This window comes from Rhinoderma darwinii, chromosome 4 (assembly GCF_050947455.1).
Source record: "Rhinoderma darwinii isolate aRhiDar2 chromosome 4, aRhiDar2.hap1, whole genome shotgun sequence".
NCBI classification, from domain to species: domain Eukaryota; kingdom Metazoa; phylum Chordata; class Amphibia; order Anura; family Rhinodermatidae; genus Rhinoderma; species Rhinoderma darwinii.
Window position 1 is genome coordinate 200,587,731 of NC_134690.1, and position 19,102 is coordinate 200,606,832.

Here is a 19,102-nt window from a genome sequence, read left to right on the forward strand (position 1 = left end):
TCAGACAATATTAAAGGCCAGGAAACCTCAATCGGCCAAGATGTACCACCGCACCAAGAATGCCTGTTTTGCCTGGTGTGAACAGCATAGTTACCCCAAGACTTCTGTCTTTCCTGCAATCAGGTCATGATCTGGGACTTGGACTGTCTTCACTTAAAGGCTATGTACACCTTTGAAATCGTTTTTTGTGGGATTTTTTTGATAAAAATGTCTATCAGTGTGATTGGTGCAACTTTCAAAGTACTTTTTATTAAAAATTATTTGTACTTTTTGAGAAACAGCTGCTTTGTATTCTGTATACAGAGCAGCTGTATCTAGCACTGAAACCTGTATCTGTCAGATCCACAGGGCTGATGGGTTCAGTGTCAGCGAGTCCTGCATGTCTTTGCATGTCTTTATTAAAAATATATATTTCAAAGGTGTACATAGCCTTTAAAGGTCAGGTCTCTTCTCTGCCTGATATTTTCCAGCAGACCTTGGTCCTTCATTCTCAAGTAAAGACTTTCCTGCTGGAAGTAGCTGACGCCGTCCCTCCATTAAGACAACCCACTGAGCCTTGGGATCTCAATTTGGTCTTGGAAGCTCTTTATATTGTCCCTGTGCACCATTGCGAAATGTTGCATTTTCTCTCCTGGGAGGTTGACTTTCTGATAGCTGTCCCCTCCATCAGAAGGGTTTCAGAGCTAGCTGCCCTACCATGCAGGTCCCCTTTTTTAGTTAGTCACTAGGAAGGTCGTCTTGGCCATCCATATCAACAAAGTGATTGTCTTCCCGTCTTTGTGTTCTTCCTCTTCTCATCCAAGTGAACGGGCTTTACATTGCCTTGACGTTTTGAGAGCAGTCCTTGTCTATTCGGCTGCAACGAAGTTGTTTCAGTGCTTGGATTCCTGTTTTGTTGTTCCTGTGGGGCCATGCAAGGGCTTGGCGTTTTCCAAGGCCACCATTGTGCATTGAATCCAGTCTGTGATTGGAAGTCTTTAAGTCCAAGGGTAAAATTCCTTCCCTTTGGGTCACTGCTCATTCTGTAAGGGCTTTTGGGGCCTCCTGGGTGGTCAGGCATCAAGCTTTAGTTGCTCAAGTATGCAAGGCTGCTACATGGATTTCGGTGCAGACTTTCAACAAATTTTACCAGATCCATTCTTTTGCCTCCTCTGATGCCAGTCTGGGTCACATGCTGCTGCAGGCAGCTGAGTGTTAGGTGAGCTGTGTGTTCTGGCTGTTTTGGTTATGTTTTTCCTGGGACTGTAGGCATGTTCTTGTTTTTTGTCTTCTCATAATGCTGTCTGTACAAACTGATTTAGCCAGTGTCTGTGGGAGGTGTATAGCCTGCCTGTGTAGAGCCAACTCTTCTTACTACCTAGTGCCATCCTCCTTGTGGCAAGGGCCCATATCCATGGTGCTGTGTCCACCAATGAATACATAGAGAAAAAGATTTTCAGGTTAGTACAAAAATAAAAATATTTTAGTATCAATAAGGACTTTACAATATTACATTCGTTTCAGGAAGAACTTCTACACGCTGTACAATATCGAGATATAGCATGGCAGCAGCTCACAATGCCAGTAGAAAGCCTGGAGCAGTTGAACTCTATTTTGACACTATTAGAAGAACTGCAAAATATTCAAAATAAGATTGATGAAGTGTACCAACCTATAGAAATCACATATGAGCAACTAAGGTATATCTGTGAGACACCAATTTTGTGTATATTCAAAATATACACCGATCAGCCATAAAATTATACCACTAACAGGTGAAGTGAATAACATTGATTATCTCATTACAATGGCAGCTGTCAAGGGGTGAAATATATTAGGCAGCAAGTTAACAGTCAGGTCTTCAAGTTGATGTATTGGAAGCATGAAAAATGGGCAAGTGTAAGGATCTGAGGAACTTTGACAAGGACCAAATTGTTATGGCTAGATAACTGGGTCAGAACATCTCCAAAACTACAGGTCTTGTGGGGTGTTGCCAGCATGCAGTGGTTAGTACCCACCAAAATCCATGCAACAAGGTCAAGGACACCCAAGGCTCATTGTTGTTGCGTTGTAGCCCTTCTGGTAAGATCCCACAGAAGAGCACAAATTTTGGAAAAAGTTAATACTGTCTATAATAGAAAGGTGTCAGAACACACAGTGCATCACAGCTTGCTGCGTATGCGGCTACATAGCTGCAGACTGATCAGAGTGCCCATGCTGACCCCATTCCACCACAAGAGTCCCTAAAATGATCACTTGAGTGTAAGAACTGGAATAAGTAATATTGGCAGAAGGTGGCCCGATCTGATGAATCACATTTTGTGATCATGTGGACAATCAGGTGCTTGGGCATCGCTTACTAGGGGAAGAGATGGCATCAGGATGCACTAAGGCAAGTCAGCGGAGGCAGTTTGATGGATCCTGGCATTAATGTGAATGTTACTTTGATACATACCACCTACATATTGTTGCAGACCAAGTACACCTCTTCATGGTAACGGCATTCCCTAATGGCAGTGAACTCTTTCAACAGAATAATATGCCATGTCACACAGCAAAACATGTTGAAGGAATGTTTGAGGAACGTGACAAGGGGTTCACAAGACCTCTAAATACCCCAGATCTTAATGTAATTGATGTACATTTTGATGAGTGTCTTAAAAATTGTTTTTACCACTGATTATGACCAATATTATCCCATAGACATGCACTTCAGCTCAGCTAGTTGTCCTTGTCAACTTCCCTAGGGGAGGGAGTGGGAGTGGCTCCAAGATATCTTCAATGCCACTTGATAGGAAATCAATAGATTACACAAATATAATTTCTCCTTTGATATACCCTGCACATACAATGATCACAATATATTTAACCCCTTCCCGCAAAATGACGAGCCTTGTACGTCGGCATTGCAAGTAACTTACCGCAATCCGATGTATCAGACACGTCCAGTAGATGAAGTGGGCACAGAAGCTGTGCTCGCTTCATCCTCAGCAGGTGTCAGCTGTAATATACAGCTGACATCCCGCTGCAATGGCGATCACAGTAACCACCGATCGCTGCGTTTTATCCCCTTCAATGCAGCGGTCCAGGGCGTCCGCCGGATTTAAGTGTGGTTGACAGAGGAAGGGGGCTCTCTCTGTAGCCCATGGCCCCCGTGAGCGATTGCCGGTACCGATGGTTGCTATTGCAAACAGGAAGCCTAGCATTGGCTTCCTGGTCGGCCAGGTACGGAAGCCTATTAGGTCCTACCCAAGGCAGGACCTAATAGGCTAACTGTCAGTTGGAAAATGGCAGTTACAATACACTGCACTACATAAGTAGTGCAGTGTATTGTACAGAGGATCAGAAGATCAGATATTCAAGTCCCCAAGTAAGGCCTCATTCACACGACAGGGTCCGAGTGTCGGCCGGGAAAATCGTCCGTTTTTGGCCGATTTTCCCGGCCGGTTTGCATCCGATTTGCATCCGTTCCGATTCCGTTCCGGGCCGAGTTGGACCCGATTTGCATCCGTTTTTTTCCCTGTCCGTTTTAAAATCGGATGAATTTCATTTAAATTTGTTGCCACACACAGCCCTTTGTAGATAATGCCACAGCCCCCCTGGTAGGTAATGCCACCCAGCCCCCTGTAGGTAATGCCACCCAGCCCCCTGTAGGTAATGCCACCCAGCCCCCTGTAGGTAATGCCACCCAGCCCCCTGTAGGTGATGCCACACAGCCCCCTGTAGGTAATGCCACCTAGCCCCCTGTAGGTAATTCCACCCAGCCCCCTGTAGGTAATGCCACCCAGCCCCCTGTAGGCGATGCCACCCACCAGCCCCCTGTAGGCGATGCCACCCACCCTGACCCCTGTAGGTGATGCCACCCACCCTGCCCCCTGTAGGTGATGCCACCCACCCTGCCCCCTGTAGGTGATGCCACCCACCCTGCCCCCTGTAGGTGATGCCACCCTGCCCCCTGTAGGTGATTCCACACTGCCCCCTGTAGGTGATTCCACCCTGCCCCCTGTAGGTGATGCCACACAGCCCACTGTAGGTAATGCCACCCACCAGCCCCCTGTAGGTGATGCCACCCACCCTGACCCCTGTAGGTGATGCCACCCACCCTGCCCCCTGTAGGTGATGCCACCCACCCTGCCCCCTGTAGGTGATGCCACCCACCCTGCCCCCTGTAGGTGATGCCACCCTGCCCCCTGTAGGTGATTCCACACTGCCCCCTGTAGGTGATTCCACCCTGCCCCCTGTAGGTGATGCCACACAGCCCACTGTAGGTAATGCCACCCACCAGCCCCTGTAGGTGATGCCACCCACCCTGCCCCCTGTAGGTGATGCCACCCACCCTGCCCCCTGTAGGTGATGCCACACAGCCCCCTGTAGGTAATGCCACCTAGCCCCCTGTAGGTAATTCCACCCAGCCCCCTGTAGGTAATGCCACCCAGCCCCCTGTAGGCGATGCCACCCACCAGCCCCCTGTAGGCGATGCCACCCACCCTGACCTCTGTAGGTGATGCCACCCACCCTGCCCCCTGTAGGTGATGCCACCCACCCTGCCCCCTGTAGGTGATGCCACCCACCCTGCCCCCTGTAGGTGATGCCACCCACCCTGCCCCCTGTAGGTGATGCCACCCTGCCCCTGTAGGTGATTCCACACTGCCCCCTGTAGGTGATTCCACCCTGCCCCCTGTAGGTGATGCCACACAGCCCCCTGTAGGTAATGCCACCCACCAGCCCCCTGTAGGTGATGCTACCCACCCTGCCCCCTGTAGGTGATGCCACCCACCCTGCCCCCTGTAGGTGATGCCACCCACCCTGCCCCCTGTAGGTGATGCCACCCACCCTGCCCCCTGTAGGTGATGCCACCCTTCCCCCTGTAGGTGATTCCACCCTGCCCCCTGTAGGTGATTCCACCCTGCCCCCTGTAGGTGATTCCACCCTGCCCTCTGTAGGTGATTCCACCCTGCCCCCTGTAGGTGATGCCACCCAGCCCCCTGTAGGTGATGCCACCAAGTCCCCTGTAGGTGATCCCACACAGCCCCCTGTAGGTTGCACCCATCCCCCCCCCTTCCAGGAGAAGTCACTGACTTCAATGTCCATATATGGACAGTGTAGTCACTGACTTCTCCTGAAGAGGAATTCCCTGCCACAGGTCGGGAATTCGCTTCAGAAGTGAGTGACGTCACTGTGTCCATATATGGACAGTCTAGTCACTCACTTCTCCTGTAACGGAATCCCCTGCCATAGAGTCGGGGATTCCGCTGCAGAAGTACGTGACTTTGCTGTGTCCATATATGGACAGTGTAGTCATGCACTTCTCCTGTAGCGGAATCCCCGGCCATAGAGTCGGGGATTCCGCTGCAGAAGTACGTGACTTTGCTGTGTCCATATATGGACAGTGTAGTCATGCACTTCTCCTGTAGCGGCATCCCCGGCCATAGAGTCGGGGATTCCGCTGCAGAAGTGCGTGACTTCGCTGTGTCCATATATGGAAAGTGTAGTCACTCACTTCTCCTGTAGCGGCATCCCCGGCCATTGAGTCGGGGATTCCGCTGCAGAAGTGCGTGACTTCGCTGTGTCCATATGGACAGTGTAGTCACGCACTTCTCCTGTAGCGGCATCCCCGGCCATAGAGTCGGGGATTCCGCTGCAGAAGTGAGTGACTTCGCTGTGTCCATATCTGGACAGTGTAGTCACGCACTTCTCCTGTAGCGGAATCCCCAATCCCCGGCCGGGGATTGGGGATTCCGACTCCTACAGCGAGCAATAAAAGACCCTCCTCCTCCTCCTCACATGCACTCTGCACGCTGAGGAGGAGGAGAGAGAGTGCGCGAGCGACGGTAGACCCGGCCATCACTCGGGACACATTCCGGTGATGGCCGGGTATTACCCGGCCCCATAGACTTCTATGGGAGCCAGGCGGCCGGGCACCCGGCCGAAAATAGAGCATGTACTATTTTTTGACGGCCGGTTTTCCCGGCCGTCAAAAAATCGGTCGTGTGAATAGCCCCATTAGAGGTCTATTATTCCTAATGCAGCCGGGTGCCGGCCGATTTATGAACGGCCGGCACCCGGCCGGGAAACCCTGTCGTGTGAATCCCGCCTAAGTGTAAAAAAAGTACAAAAACATTTTTTAAGAAAAATAAATAAACAAAAGTTTTAGGTAATAAAAACAATAATCTCCCTGTTTCCCTGATCAAGTCATTTAAAATTAGAAAAAAATTATAAAAACTATACATATTACATATTGCCGCGTTCCAAACGGCCTGAACTATAAAAATATCACGTTATTTTTACCACACGGTGAACACTGTAAAAAAATGAAATATAAAACAATGACAGAATAAACATTTTTGGTCACTTTGTCTCAAATTTTTTTTACTAAAATTTTTTAAAAAGTCGCACTTACCCCAAAATAGCACCCACAGAAACTACAGCTCGTCATGCAAAAAACAAGCCCTCCCACAGCGATATAAACTGAAAAATATAAAAGTTATGGCTGTTAGAAAATGGCGACACTAAAACATGATTTTTTTTTTTAGAGAAGATTATTTTTATTGTGGGAAAGTAGTAAAACGTAACTAAACTATATAAATTTTGTATCGCAGTAATAATATCGACCCACAGAATAAAGTTAGCATGTTGTTTGTACAGCATGGTGAACATTGTAAAATAGCATAAACTAAACAGTGCTAGAATTCCTTTTTTTTATTTCCTTGTCTCCCAAAAAATTGAATAAATAGTGAGAAAAAAAAATCGCATGCACGCCAAAATGGAACAAATAAAAATTACAGCTCATTCTACAAAAAACAAGCCCTCACACAGCTCAGTCATTGGAAAAATAACACGTTATGACTCTCAAAACGCAATGACGCTAAATGACGGCCCAGACAAATTTTTTAAGTCCAGTCTTTTTTTACTAAAATCCCCACATCATGATTTGCTAGACCCTGTAGATGCAGCAGAGATGAGGAAACTTTAGGGCCTTGTGCAGCTTATAGGGCTAGTGGAGAAGTCAAAGATTAGGCAATACTGGAGCGCAGATATTTTGTACAATACCCAAAAAACCCGGCCTGTGCATAAAGGATTGGTTTAAAGCGTACCACACCAATCCATGGATTATTAATTTTATTATTCATTCACCCCATTATTACATCATCCTATTCTGCCCTGATGCAGTCCGCCCAGCTTACATATACCCTGATGTACTCTGCCCAGCTTATGTATACCCTGATGTACTCCACCCAGTTTATACATACCCTGATGTACTCCGCACAGTTTACATATACCCCGATGTACTCCACCCAGTTTATATATGCCCTGATGTGCTTCCCCCAGTTTACATATACTCTGATGTACTCCGCACAGTTTACATATACCCTGATGAAATCTGCACAAATTACATATGTCCTGATGTATTACACCCAGTTTACATATACCCTGATGTACTTCTCACAGATTAAATATACCCTGATGTACTCCTCACAGTTTACATATACCCTTATGTACTCCGCACAGTTTACATATACCCTGATGTACTCCTCACAGATTACATATACCCTGACGTACTCCTCACAGATTATATATACCCTGACGTACACCTCACAGATTACATATACCTGATGTACTCTGCCAAGCATACATATACCCTTATGTACTCCGCCCAGTTTACATATACCCTGATGTAATCCTCACAGATTACATATACCCTGACGTACTCCTCACAGATTATATATACCCTGACGTACACCTCACAGATTACATATAGCCTGATGTACTCTGCCAAGTTTACATATACCCTGATGTACTCCGCACAGCTTACATATACCCTTATGTACTCCGCACAGTTTACATATGCCCTGATGCACTCCTCACAATTTACATATACCCTGATGTACTCTGTACAGTTTACATATACCCTGATGTACTTCGCACAGTTTACATATGTCCCCACATTATAAACTGAAATACCAGTAAAACCCCAAACAAAACTACTGCAAAGCAAAATCTACGCTCCAAAAGCCAAATGGCTGTCATTCTGAGCCTGACAGTATGCCCGAACATTAGTATATAACTACATATGGGGTATTACTGTATTCTAGGGAACCCGCTTAACAATGTATGGAGTGCGTATCTCCAATGGCACAAGCTGGGTACAACATATTGGTCACTGAAATGGCATATCAGTGGAAATATGGCAATTTTCAATCTGCAACACACTTGCGGGGTCAAAATGGTCACAATACCTCTAGATGAATTTCTTCAGGGATGTAGTTTCCAAAATGGGGTAATTTTTCAGGCCTTTCCAATGTACTGGTACTTTAGTTCAATGCAACATGGTGTCCGAAAACTAATTTTGTAAAATCTCTACTCCAAAAACCAAATTGCGCTCCCTTTAGGCTGGGTTCACACGAGCATGTTACGTCCGTAAAGGACGGAACGTATTTGGCCGCAAGTCCCAGAGCGAACACACTACAGGGAGCCGGGCTCCTAGCATCATAGTTATGTACGATGCTAGGAGTCCCCGCCTCTCCGTGGAACCACTGTCCTGTACTGAAAACATGATAACAGTACGGGACAGTTGTCCTGCAGCGAGGCAAGGACTCCTAGCGTCGTACATAACTATTATGCTAGTAGCCCGGCTCCCTGCAGTGTGTTCGGTCCGGGACTTGCGGCCGAAATACGTTCCGTCCTTTACGGACGTAACATGCTCGTGTGAACCCAGCCTTAGAGCCTTGCTGTGTATCCAAATAGCGGTTTATGACACATGTGGGGTATTGCCTTAGTCGTGAGAAATTGCTTTACAAATTTCGGGTGGCTGTTTCTCCTTTATTCCTTGTGAAAATGATAAAATTAAACTTTTTAGTGGAAAAAATGTTGATATAAATTTTTACGGCCTAGTTCCAATAAATTCTGCAAAAGACCTGTGGGGTCTAAATGCGCACTATACCCCTAGATAGATTCCTTAAGGTGTGTAGTTTCCAAAATGGGGTCACTTTTTGGGGGTTCCTAATGTTTTGGCTCCCGCAGGGGCTTTTAAAATGTGATATGGCACCCGAAAACCATTCCAGCTAAATTTGAGCTCCAAATGGCGCTCCTTCCCTTCTGAGCCCTGCAGTGTGTCCAAGCAGCAGTTTATGACCATTAATTGGGTATTGCCGTAATCGGGAGAAATTGCTTTCCAAATTTTGGGTTACTTTTTCTCCTTTATTCCTTGCAAAAATTGAAAACGTCCACGGTTTATCAGAAAAAATTTAGCTTTTCAATTTCATGGCCTAATTCCACTAAATTCGGCAAAAAATCTGTGGGGACAAAATGCTCCCCATACCTCTAGGTACATTCCTTCAGGGGTGTAGTTTCCCAAATGGGGTCACTTTTGTGGGTTTCCACTGATTTGGTCCCACAGGGGCTTTGCAAATGTGACCTGACGCCGCAAACCATTCCAGCATAATTTGAGCTCCAAAAGCCAAATGGTGCTCTTTCCGTTCTAAGCCCTGTCTTGGGTATAAACAGCAGTTTATTGCCACATATGGGGTATTTCTGTGCTCAGAAGAGGTTGATTTACAAATTTTGGGGTGCTTCTTCTCCTTTATTTATTGTGAAAATGGAAAAATCTGAGCTAAAACGACATTTTATTAGAAAATAACGTAGATTTTCATTTTCACAGCCTAATTCCACTGAAGTCAGCAAAAAACCTGTGGGGTCAAAATGCTTACTATACCCCTCGATAAATTCCTTGAGTGATGCAGTTTCCAAAATGGTAGTTTTCCACTGTTTGGTCCCACCGGGGCTTTGCAAATGTGATATGGCACCCGAAAACCATTGCAACAAATCTTGAGCTACAAAAGCCAAATGGCGCTCATTCCCTTCTGCCGTGTGTCCAAACAGCAGTTTATTACCACATATGGGGTATTGCCGTAATCGGGAGAAATTGCTTTTCAAATGTTGGAGTGTTTTTTGTCCTTTATGCCTTGTAAAAATGTTACATTTCTACGTGTTATTGGGAAAAAAAAAACATTTTCACGCCCTCATTTCACTAAATTCAGCACAAAACGTGTGGGGTCAAAATGCTCATTACACCCCTTGATAAGTTCCTTGTGGGGTGTAGTTTGCCAAATGGTGTCTTTTTGGGAGTGTTTCCACTATTTTTGCCCCACAAGACCTCTTCAAACCGGACATGGTGCCTAAAATATATTCTAATAAAAAGAAGTCCCCAAAATCCTCTATGCTCCTTTGCTTCTGAGGCCTGTATTTCAGTTCATAAGCACACTAGGGCCACAGGTGGGATATTTCTAAAACTTCAGAATCTGGGCAATACATATTGAGTTACGTTTCTCTAGTAAGACCCTCTGTGTTACAGAAGAAAAAGCATTAAATATGAATTTCTGCAAAAAAAATACAATTTGTAAAATTCACCCTTAGGCCTATTTTCGGCCGTTTTTCGGGCCGTAAATGACTGAAAAATCGGAAGCAGAACGCCTCCAAACATCTGCCCATTGATCTCAATGGGAAAACAGCGTTCTGTTCCGACGGAGCGTTTTTCACAGCGTTTTTTTACACGTAAAAAAAACGGCCACAAAAAAGAAGTGCAGGACACTTCTTGGGACGTTTTTGGAGCCGTTTTCCATAGACTCTATTGAAAAAAGCTCCAAAAACCGCAAAATGTATGTACGTAAGATTTAGGGTATGTTCACACGGCCTATTTTCGGCCGTTTTTTGGGCCGTAAACGCCTGAAAAACTGCCAAAAAATCGGAAGCAGAAGAACCTGGATGTGAGGTTCATGTGAGGTGCTGTGTATGCACCTTCAAGTGATCCTGTAACTGTACTGCCCACTTGAAGTAATAGGTCTCATGACCATTTCATGTTCCACTTCCCCATGGCTTCGTCTGGACTTGGACCAGATCTGACATGGTCATCTTCCAGGGGCCTATATGGCTTCTAAAATACTGCAATAGACTGCTATAGGTCTGTGCCTGCTGATCACTGATGTTCCCTCTGCACGCCACATTCTGGCTGCGGCTACTTAACAGTTATCCCTCACTCTGTCATCTGATTTATCTGCTCGGCTAGTTTGTGCTGTAGTCAAGAGGTCTGCTCTCTGTGTGGGTTGGCCATGCCCCCTTTTTTTGGGAGGCGATGGCAGTCCATAGTGGCTTTGAAAGTTGGAGAAAGACGCTGGCATCTAGCTTTCTGCCTCTTTAACGGATGTCTGGTATCTCCTGGGAGTGGGGTCTGCCGGTATCTGTCAATTTGTGTCGGTGTTGACTTCTGGAATATTGCTGAAGCCTCTCTTCTACTCTGTGTTGCTACACCTTGTGGGAACCCTATTGTGAAAAAAGATGAAAAGAGAAAATAACAGATAAGATTACTTTATTAACCCCCGAAATGAAATTCTTGTATCACAACAGCTCGTAGACTACATACACAAAGAAAAACAAATTGAAACATCAACAATAAAATATCGGTACACACAAAAATGAATAAATATAACCACAGTTATTGACAAACAATAATAACACTCACACATACACAATACATATTATCTACAGCTTATCTACTAAATTTAATAATACTACAGGAATAAATTCTTATAAAATCTCCCTAAAAACTAACACACCCTAACAATTCAACAACTCTACTGACCTATTATAGGCTACTATTGCTGTCGGCACAAACGACTTCATAAATCTATCTTTATTGCACCTCACTTGAAATAGGTGCTAACTAAAGGTACTCTGCTTGTAATGACAGGGTAGGGAGACAGACAGGTGAGCCCTAATCTACCCGCCACTCAGTCCCTGCCTACTTGCAACGACCCGCCCTAGGCGACGGGGTACAACTGGGCGACGGTCCCTACGCTCAATAAGTGCACGACTGACAAACAGACAAGGGTACACAGAGCTAGGGGGAGAAAGGGGCAGTTTCCCACGGCAACACCGTGAGCAACAAGAGTAGTGAACGAGCCGAGTCAAACCAGGAGAGAACGAGGTACAAAACGCTGAGCAGGAGAGTGGTCAGAAAGCCAAGGTCAATAACAAGCAGAGGATGAGTAGTACAAGCAGCAGCAGCAAACCAGGAAACAAGCATAGAAGAATCACAGGCAAAGGAGGAACAGGAAAGGCAGGTATAAATAGACAGTGGGCGGGAGCTAGCTCCGTCTGGCCAGGCTGTGATAGGCTCTCCCACTCCTAAGCATGCCAACCTGAGTTGTGGAAGATGGAGTCAGTCTCACAGACATAGGAGCAGGTGCAGACTGATTGCCCACTGGCGTCGACACAGAAGCTGTGTCTGGCAAATGCTTTACAGTACCCCCCCTTTTATGAGGGGCCACCGGACCCTTTCTAGGTGGACCTGGTTTATTGGGGAAACGAAAGTGTAACTTCCTGAGCAATACCCCAGCGTGAACATCCCGAGCGGGTACCCGAGTCCTCTCCTCAGGCCCATATCCTCTCCAATGGACCAGGTACTGGAGGGAGCCTTGGACCATCCTGCTGTCCACAATCTTGGCCACCTCAAATTTCCTCGAGGGAGCCAAGGACGGGGAGCAGCGTTTAAGGAGGGAGGCATGAAAGACGTCGTGCACTCGAAAAGACGGGGGCAACTCTAGTCGGAAGGAGACAGGGTTAAGGACTTCAATGACGTTGTACGGCCCTATAAACCGGGGAGCAAACTTCTTGGACAGGACTTTAAGGCGCACATTTTTAGAAGGTAGCCACACCAAATCCCCGACCACAAACAAGGGGTTAGCAGAACGTCTTCTATCTGCCTGAGTCTTTTGTATGCTCTGGGATGCCTCTAGGTTCTTCTGAACCTGGGCCCAGACTGTGCACAGTTCCTGATGAACGACATCTACCTCGGGATTGTTGGAACTACTAGGTGAAACGGAGGAGAACCGTGGATTAAACCCAAAATTACAGAAAAAGGGGGAGACCCCTGACGAGTTACTGACCCGGTTATTAAGGGAAAATTTGGCGAGGGGAATGAATGAGACCCAATCATATTGACAGTCAGAGATAAAAAACCTTAAATATTGTTCTAGAGACTGATTAGTCCTCTCAGTTTGGGCATTAGTTTCAGGATGGAAAGCCGAGGAGAAGGACAGATCAATCTCCAACTTTTTACAGAAGGCTCTCCAAAATAATGAAACAAATTGTACCCCTCTGTCAGAAACAATATTGACAGGAACCCCATGGAGACGCAGGATGTGTTTGACAAACAAGGTAGCTAACGTCTTAGCATTGGGTAGTTTCTTGAGGGGCACAAAGTGGCACATCTTACTGAAGCGGTCTACTACAACCCACACCACCGACTTGCCTTGAGATGGAGGCAAATCGGTGATAAAATCCATGGAGATATGGGTCCAAGGTCTCTGGGGAATGGGCAAAGAACATAGTAAGCCCGCTGGTCGGGACCTGGGAGTCTTGGACCTAGCACAAACCTCACAAGCGGCGACGTAGGCCTTAACGTCTTTAAGCAACCCAGGCCACCAGTAGTTTCTGGCAATGAGGTGCTTGGTACCCAGGATGCCTGGATGGCCAGATAGTGCAGAGTCATGATTTTCCCTAAGTACCCTTAGCCGGAGTTGCAGGGGAACAAACAGCTTGTTCTCAGGAAGGTTCCCGGGAGCTGAACCTTGATCAGCCGGAATTTCTGAGACTAAGTCAGAATCAACAGAGGAAATGATTATACCTGGAGGCAAAATACAAGCAGGATCTTCCTCCGAAGGAGAGCTGGCCATGAATATTTTTAGACCCAGCCCTATAGGTGACCAAAAAGTTGAATCTGGTAAAAAATAACGCCCATCGAGCTTGCCTCGGGTTTAACCTCCGGGCAGATTCTAAGAAAACCAGATTCTTGTGGTCGGTAAGGACCGTTACCTGGTGCCTAGCCCCCTCCAGGAAGTGGCGCCACTCTTCAAATGCCCATTTATTGGCTAAGAGTTTGCGGTTGCCAATATCATAGTTACTCTCAGTGGGCGAAAACTTCCTGGAGAAGTAGGCACAGGGATGGAGATGGGTGAGGGACCTGGTACCCTGGGACAAGACAGCACCCACTCCCACCTCGGAGGCGTCAACCTCCACGATGAATGGCTCCATTTGGTTGGGCTGAATCAGCACTGGGGCAGAGACAAAGCACCTCTTAAGGATCTCAAAAGCCTGGACCGCCTCCGGAAGCCAGTGGAGGAGATCAGCACCTTTACGAGTGAGGTCGGTAAGAGGCTTAGCGATGACCGAGAAGTTAGCAATAAATCTCCTGTAATAATTAGCGAATCCCAGGAAGCACTGTAACGCCTTCAGAGGGGCAGGTTGGACCCATTCCGCCACAGCCTGGACCTTGTCGGGGTCCATGCGGAATTCATGAGGAGTGAGGATTTGACCCAAAAATGGTATCTCTTGCACCCCAAACACACATTTTTCCGTCTTAGCAAACAGTTTGTTTTCCCGAAGGACCTGGAGCACCTTCCTGACATGCTCAATGTGGGAGGACCACTTGGAAAACACAAGTATGTCATCAAGGTACACTACAAGAAATACCCCCAGGTAGTCTCTTAAAATCTCATTTATGAAATTCTGGAAGGCCGCGGGAGCATTACACAACCCAAAGGGCATGACGAGGTATTCGAAATGACCTTCGGGCGTGTTAAACGCAGTCTTCCACTCATCCCCCTCTTTGATGCGGATAAGGTTATAAGCCCCCCGTAGATCAAACTTAGAGAACCATTGGGCCCCCTGAACCTGATTGAAGAGATCAGGAATCAAAGGAAGGGGGTACTGGTTCCTTACAGTGACCTTATTTAAGTTCCGGTAGTCGATGCTCGGCCTAAGACCACCATCCTTCTTCCCTACGAAGAAGAAGCCAGCACCTACCGGAGAAGTAGAGGGGCGAATGTAACCCTTGGCCAGGCATTCCTGGATATACTCTCTCATGGCTTCACGTTCGGGACAAGAGAGATTGAATATCCTACCCTTAGGGAGCTTAGCTCCTGGTACCAAATCGATTGCGCAATCGTATTCTCTATGAGGAGGTAACACTTCGGAGGCCTCTTTAGAGAAAACATCAGCGAAGTCCTGAACAAACTCAGGTAGAGTGTTCACCTCCTCAGGCAGACAAATAGAATTAACAGAAAAACATGACGTCATGCATTCATTACCCCATTTGGTAAGATCCCCAGTATTCCAGTTAAACGTGGGATTATGCAACTGCAACCAGGGAAGGCCTAAAACCAAATCGGACGATAATCCCTGCATCACCAGTACAGAGCACTGCTCCAAATGCATGGAGCCAACAAGGAGTTCAAAAACAGGGGTATGCTGTGTAAAATAACCATTAGCAAGAGGAGTGGAGTCGATACCCACTACCGGGACAGGTTTAGGCAAATCAATAAATGGCATAGCTAGAGACCTAGCAAATTCCACAGACATAATATTAGCAGAAGACCCTGAATCCACGAAGGCACTGCCGGTAGCAGACCTACCACCAAAAGAGACCTGAAAGGGAAGCAAGATTTTATTAGTTTTCATCTTTACGGGAAATACCTGTGCGCCCAAGTGACCTCCCCGATGATCACTTAGGCGCGGAAGTTTTCCGGCTGCTTATTCTTACGCCTAGGACAGTTGTTCACTTGATGCTTGTCATCCCCTCAGTAGAAGCAGAGACCATTCTTCCTGCGGAACTCTCTACGTTGTTGGGGGGACACGGAGGCCCCGAGTTGCATAGGTAAATCCGAGTCTTCCGTGGAAGAACGAAGCAATGGAACCTCGGGAGGCATCATGGGGGAGTCAGAGGAGAAGGCACAAAAACGTTCAAGTCGTCGTTCCCTGAGACGTCGGTCAAGTCGTACCGCTAAAGCCATAACCTGATCTAGGGAGTCAGCAGAGGGATAGCTAACTAGCAGGTCTTTCAGGGCATTCGACAGACCCAATCTAAACTGGCACCTCAAGGCAGGGTCATTCCACCGAGAAGCTACACACCACTTCCTAAAGTCAGAGCAATACTCCTCAACAGGTCTCTTACCCTGACGTAAGGTCACCAGCTGACTCTCGGCAAAAGCAGTCTTGTCAGTCTCGTCATAAATGAGCCCGAGAGCAGAAAAGAAAAGATCAACAGAGGAAAGTTCAGGGACGTCAGGAGCCAAGGAGAAGGCCCATTCTTGGGGCCCGTCCTGGAGCTGGGACATAATTATACCCACCCGCTGGCTCTCAGAACCTGAGGAGTGGGGCTTTAAGCGAAAATAGAGCCTACAACTCTCCCGAAAGGAGAAAAAAGTCTTCCGGTCCCCTGAGAACCGGTCAGGCAACTTGAGGTGGGGTTCAAGAGGTGAGGTGGGGGGCACTACCAGGGAAGCATCACGCGGGTTGTCTCTCTGAGCCAGGGCCTGGACCTGTTGGGAGAGGCCCTGCATCTGCTGAGCCAGGGTCTCAAGGGGGTCCATAGATGTGTCAGGGACCAGGGTAGACTAGGTATATCGGCCTGTGATTATGTAATGACAGGGTAGGGAGACAGACAGGTGAGCCCTAATCTACCCGCCACTCAGTCCCTGCCTACTTGCAAAGACCCGTCCTAATCGACGGGGTACAACTGAGCGACGGTCCCTATGCTCAGTAAGTGCAAGACAGACAAACAGACAAGGGTACACAGAAGCTAAGGAAACAGGGCAGCTGCCCACGGAGACACCGGGAGCATCAAGAGTAGTGAACGAGCCGAGTCAAACCAGGAGAGAACGAGGTACAAAACGCTGAGCAGGAGAGTGGTCAGAAAGCCAAGGTCAATAACAAGCAGAGGATGAGTAGTACAAGCAGCAGCAGCAGCAAGCCAGGAAACAAGCATAGAAGAATCACAGGCAAAGGAGGAACAGGAAAGGTAGGTATAAATAGACAGTGGGCGGGAGCTAGCTCCGTCTGGCCAGGCTGTGATAGGCTCTCCCACTCCTAAGCATGCCATCCTGAGTGGTGGAAGATGGAGTCAGTCTCACAGACATAGGAGCAGGTGCAGACTGATTGCCCACGGGCGTCGACACAGAAGCTGTGTCTGGCAAATCCTTTACACTGCTGTTCCCCAAAAGTTCATGCAGTGGATGTGATGGATTCGCTAGAATCCCCATACACTTTTCAAGTACTCTCTTATTCCGGATCCTCTTAAAACTGTCCAACTGACATCCCACCACACAACTTGCTTTCTTAAGCATATTAAGCTTATTAGCATCCACACTCCTAACACTACGTCCCCAACATATTACCGCAAAAAAAAGTTATTTTCCTACTACAGATTGGTAAAATATTATTATTAATATTACGTTTTTTTTTAAAAACCTTTATTTTTGACGGAGTTATGACTATTTTTAGTTTCATGCTAATTTCTTCTAAAGGCCCAACTGGGCGTTTTTTTTACTTTTGAGCACGTGGGCTTTGTAAAGAGAAGTGTATGATGCTGACCAATCAGCGTCACACAATTCTCTTCATTCATGTTCAGCTGTACTCACTGTGATCAATGTCTCGTTGATCGGCGCCCGTTGCACCGCCCTAATGTCGGCGGGTGTAAAAGGCCCTTAAGTTATGAGTATAGATTAAAAGAATTAAACCTATTTAGCCTTCAAAAGAGATGATTAAGGGGGGCATGATTAACCTATATAAATATATGAATAGCCCAAATAAAAAATATAGTGAAAACCTGTTCCATGTAAAACACCCGAAAGGCAAGGGGAAACTCCCTCTGTCTGGAGAAAAAAAAAAACGTTCAATCTCCAGAGGCGACAAGCCTTCTTTACTGTGAGAACTGTGAATCTGTGGAATTCCCTTTCTACCATCCCTTGGTTGATCTTGATGGACATATGTCTTTTTTCAACCGTATTAACTATGTAACTGTGTATACTCGGGACACAGTTGATGATCTAATAAAGGGGCAAAAATCTTGAATGTTATATCTTTTCCAAGGGGCAGCTTGAGAGGGTCATTGTGTCAGCGGGCCGAGGAAAAGCTTCAGGCCCAGATAGGTTTTTATCAGGGTTTTATAAGATCTTAAAAGTACAATTACTAAACTACTGATGGCTAAAGGGATGGATATCTCTCGTCAGGAAATATATTAAGCTGCTGAAGAAGAACAAGGACCCCAATTAGATTCTTATAGTCCTATCTCACTTATAAATCTGAACGTGACGTTTATGTCCAAGATATTAGCCAACAGGCTATTGGGGATACTACCTTCTATTATGCATCACCAAATGGGCATCGTCCAATGTAGGTCAGGGGTTCTAAAAGTCAGGAAGATATTGGTGAATTTGGATGTGGAGGCCACGAACACAACACATAAATCCAAGGCAGATATTATTACTTTTGACATCTGAGAAGGCATTTGATTAATGTGTCCTCGACTTAGATCTTCCAAGTTCATGTTGCATTTTTTTTAAGGCTCTATTTTGTGATTTATACATTATATGTATGCTGCCCCTAAGACGCAAATTTATATTTCAGAATTTTTCTCATGATTGATACCACTTAATAAAGGCTCAAGGCAGGGGTGCCCTTTATCACCTCTACTTTTCAATATCACTATTGAACCCCTAGCCAGGTACCTACTGGAGGCATCTCATATATCAGGTATCAAGATAGGAAAAGAAAAAAAACATCTGGGGTTGTTGGCTGATTACTTGTTACTATTCTTGGGGTCCCAAGAAACACATTTATTAATTGTTCTCCAAATTTTGCAGGATTTTTGTAAAAGGGGGTGGAGTAATAGCAGGGTTCACTGGCTAGTGTCACCCACTACTACTACTACCGCCTTTATATCAGGGTCACTAGGGTTATGCCCAGTTCCCCTACCTTTTTCCTGTATTAACGTTAGTCTATTTGCTTTGTTACAAATTAAGGGAATACGATTGTAAGTAAATAAAAGGTAATATTTATTATTACAAACAGTAATCATTCTTAGATATAAAATACACCAAACACAGTAAATAATCACTGTATAGTATCAGTATATCCCAATACACATAATAACTTAATATGTATTGAATACACTAACAGTAAACATGGTACAGTATAAACAAGGTATCACAATCCTAATCTATACCACCACCCACTTACCTAAACATACATATATACGTTGCGTTACAATATATACACGCTCACTCTTTCT

General features: G+C 46.2%; 1 protein-coding gene across 1 annotated transcript in view; it reads left to right on the forward strand.

Annotated features, from left to right (window-relative positions):
• The window catches only part of LOC142759653 (dynein axonemal heavy chain 5-like), a 466,211-nt gene that overhangs the window by 144,434 nt on the left and 302,675 nt on the right, over nucleotides 1–19,102 (forward strand). Inside the window, 1 exon segment of the mRNA XM_075862058.1 lies at nucleotides 1,504–1,679. Coding sequence (XP_075718173.1) covers nucleotides 1,504–1,679 — 176 coding nt within the window.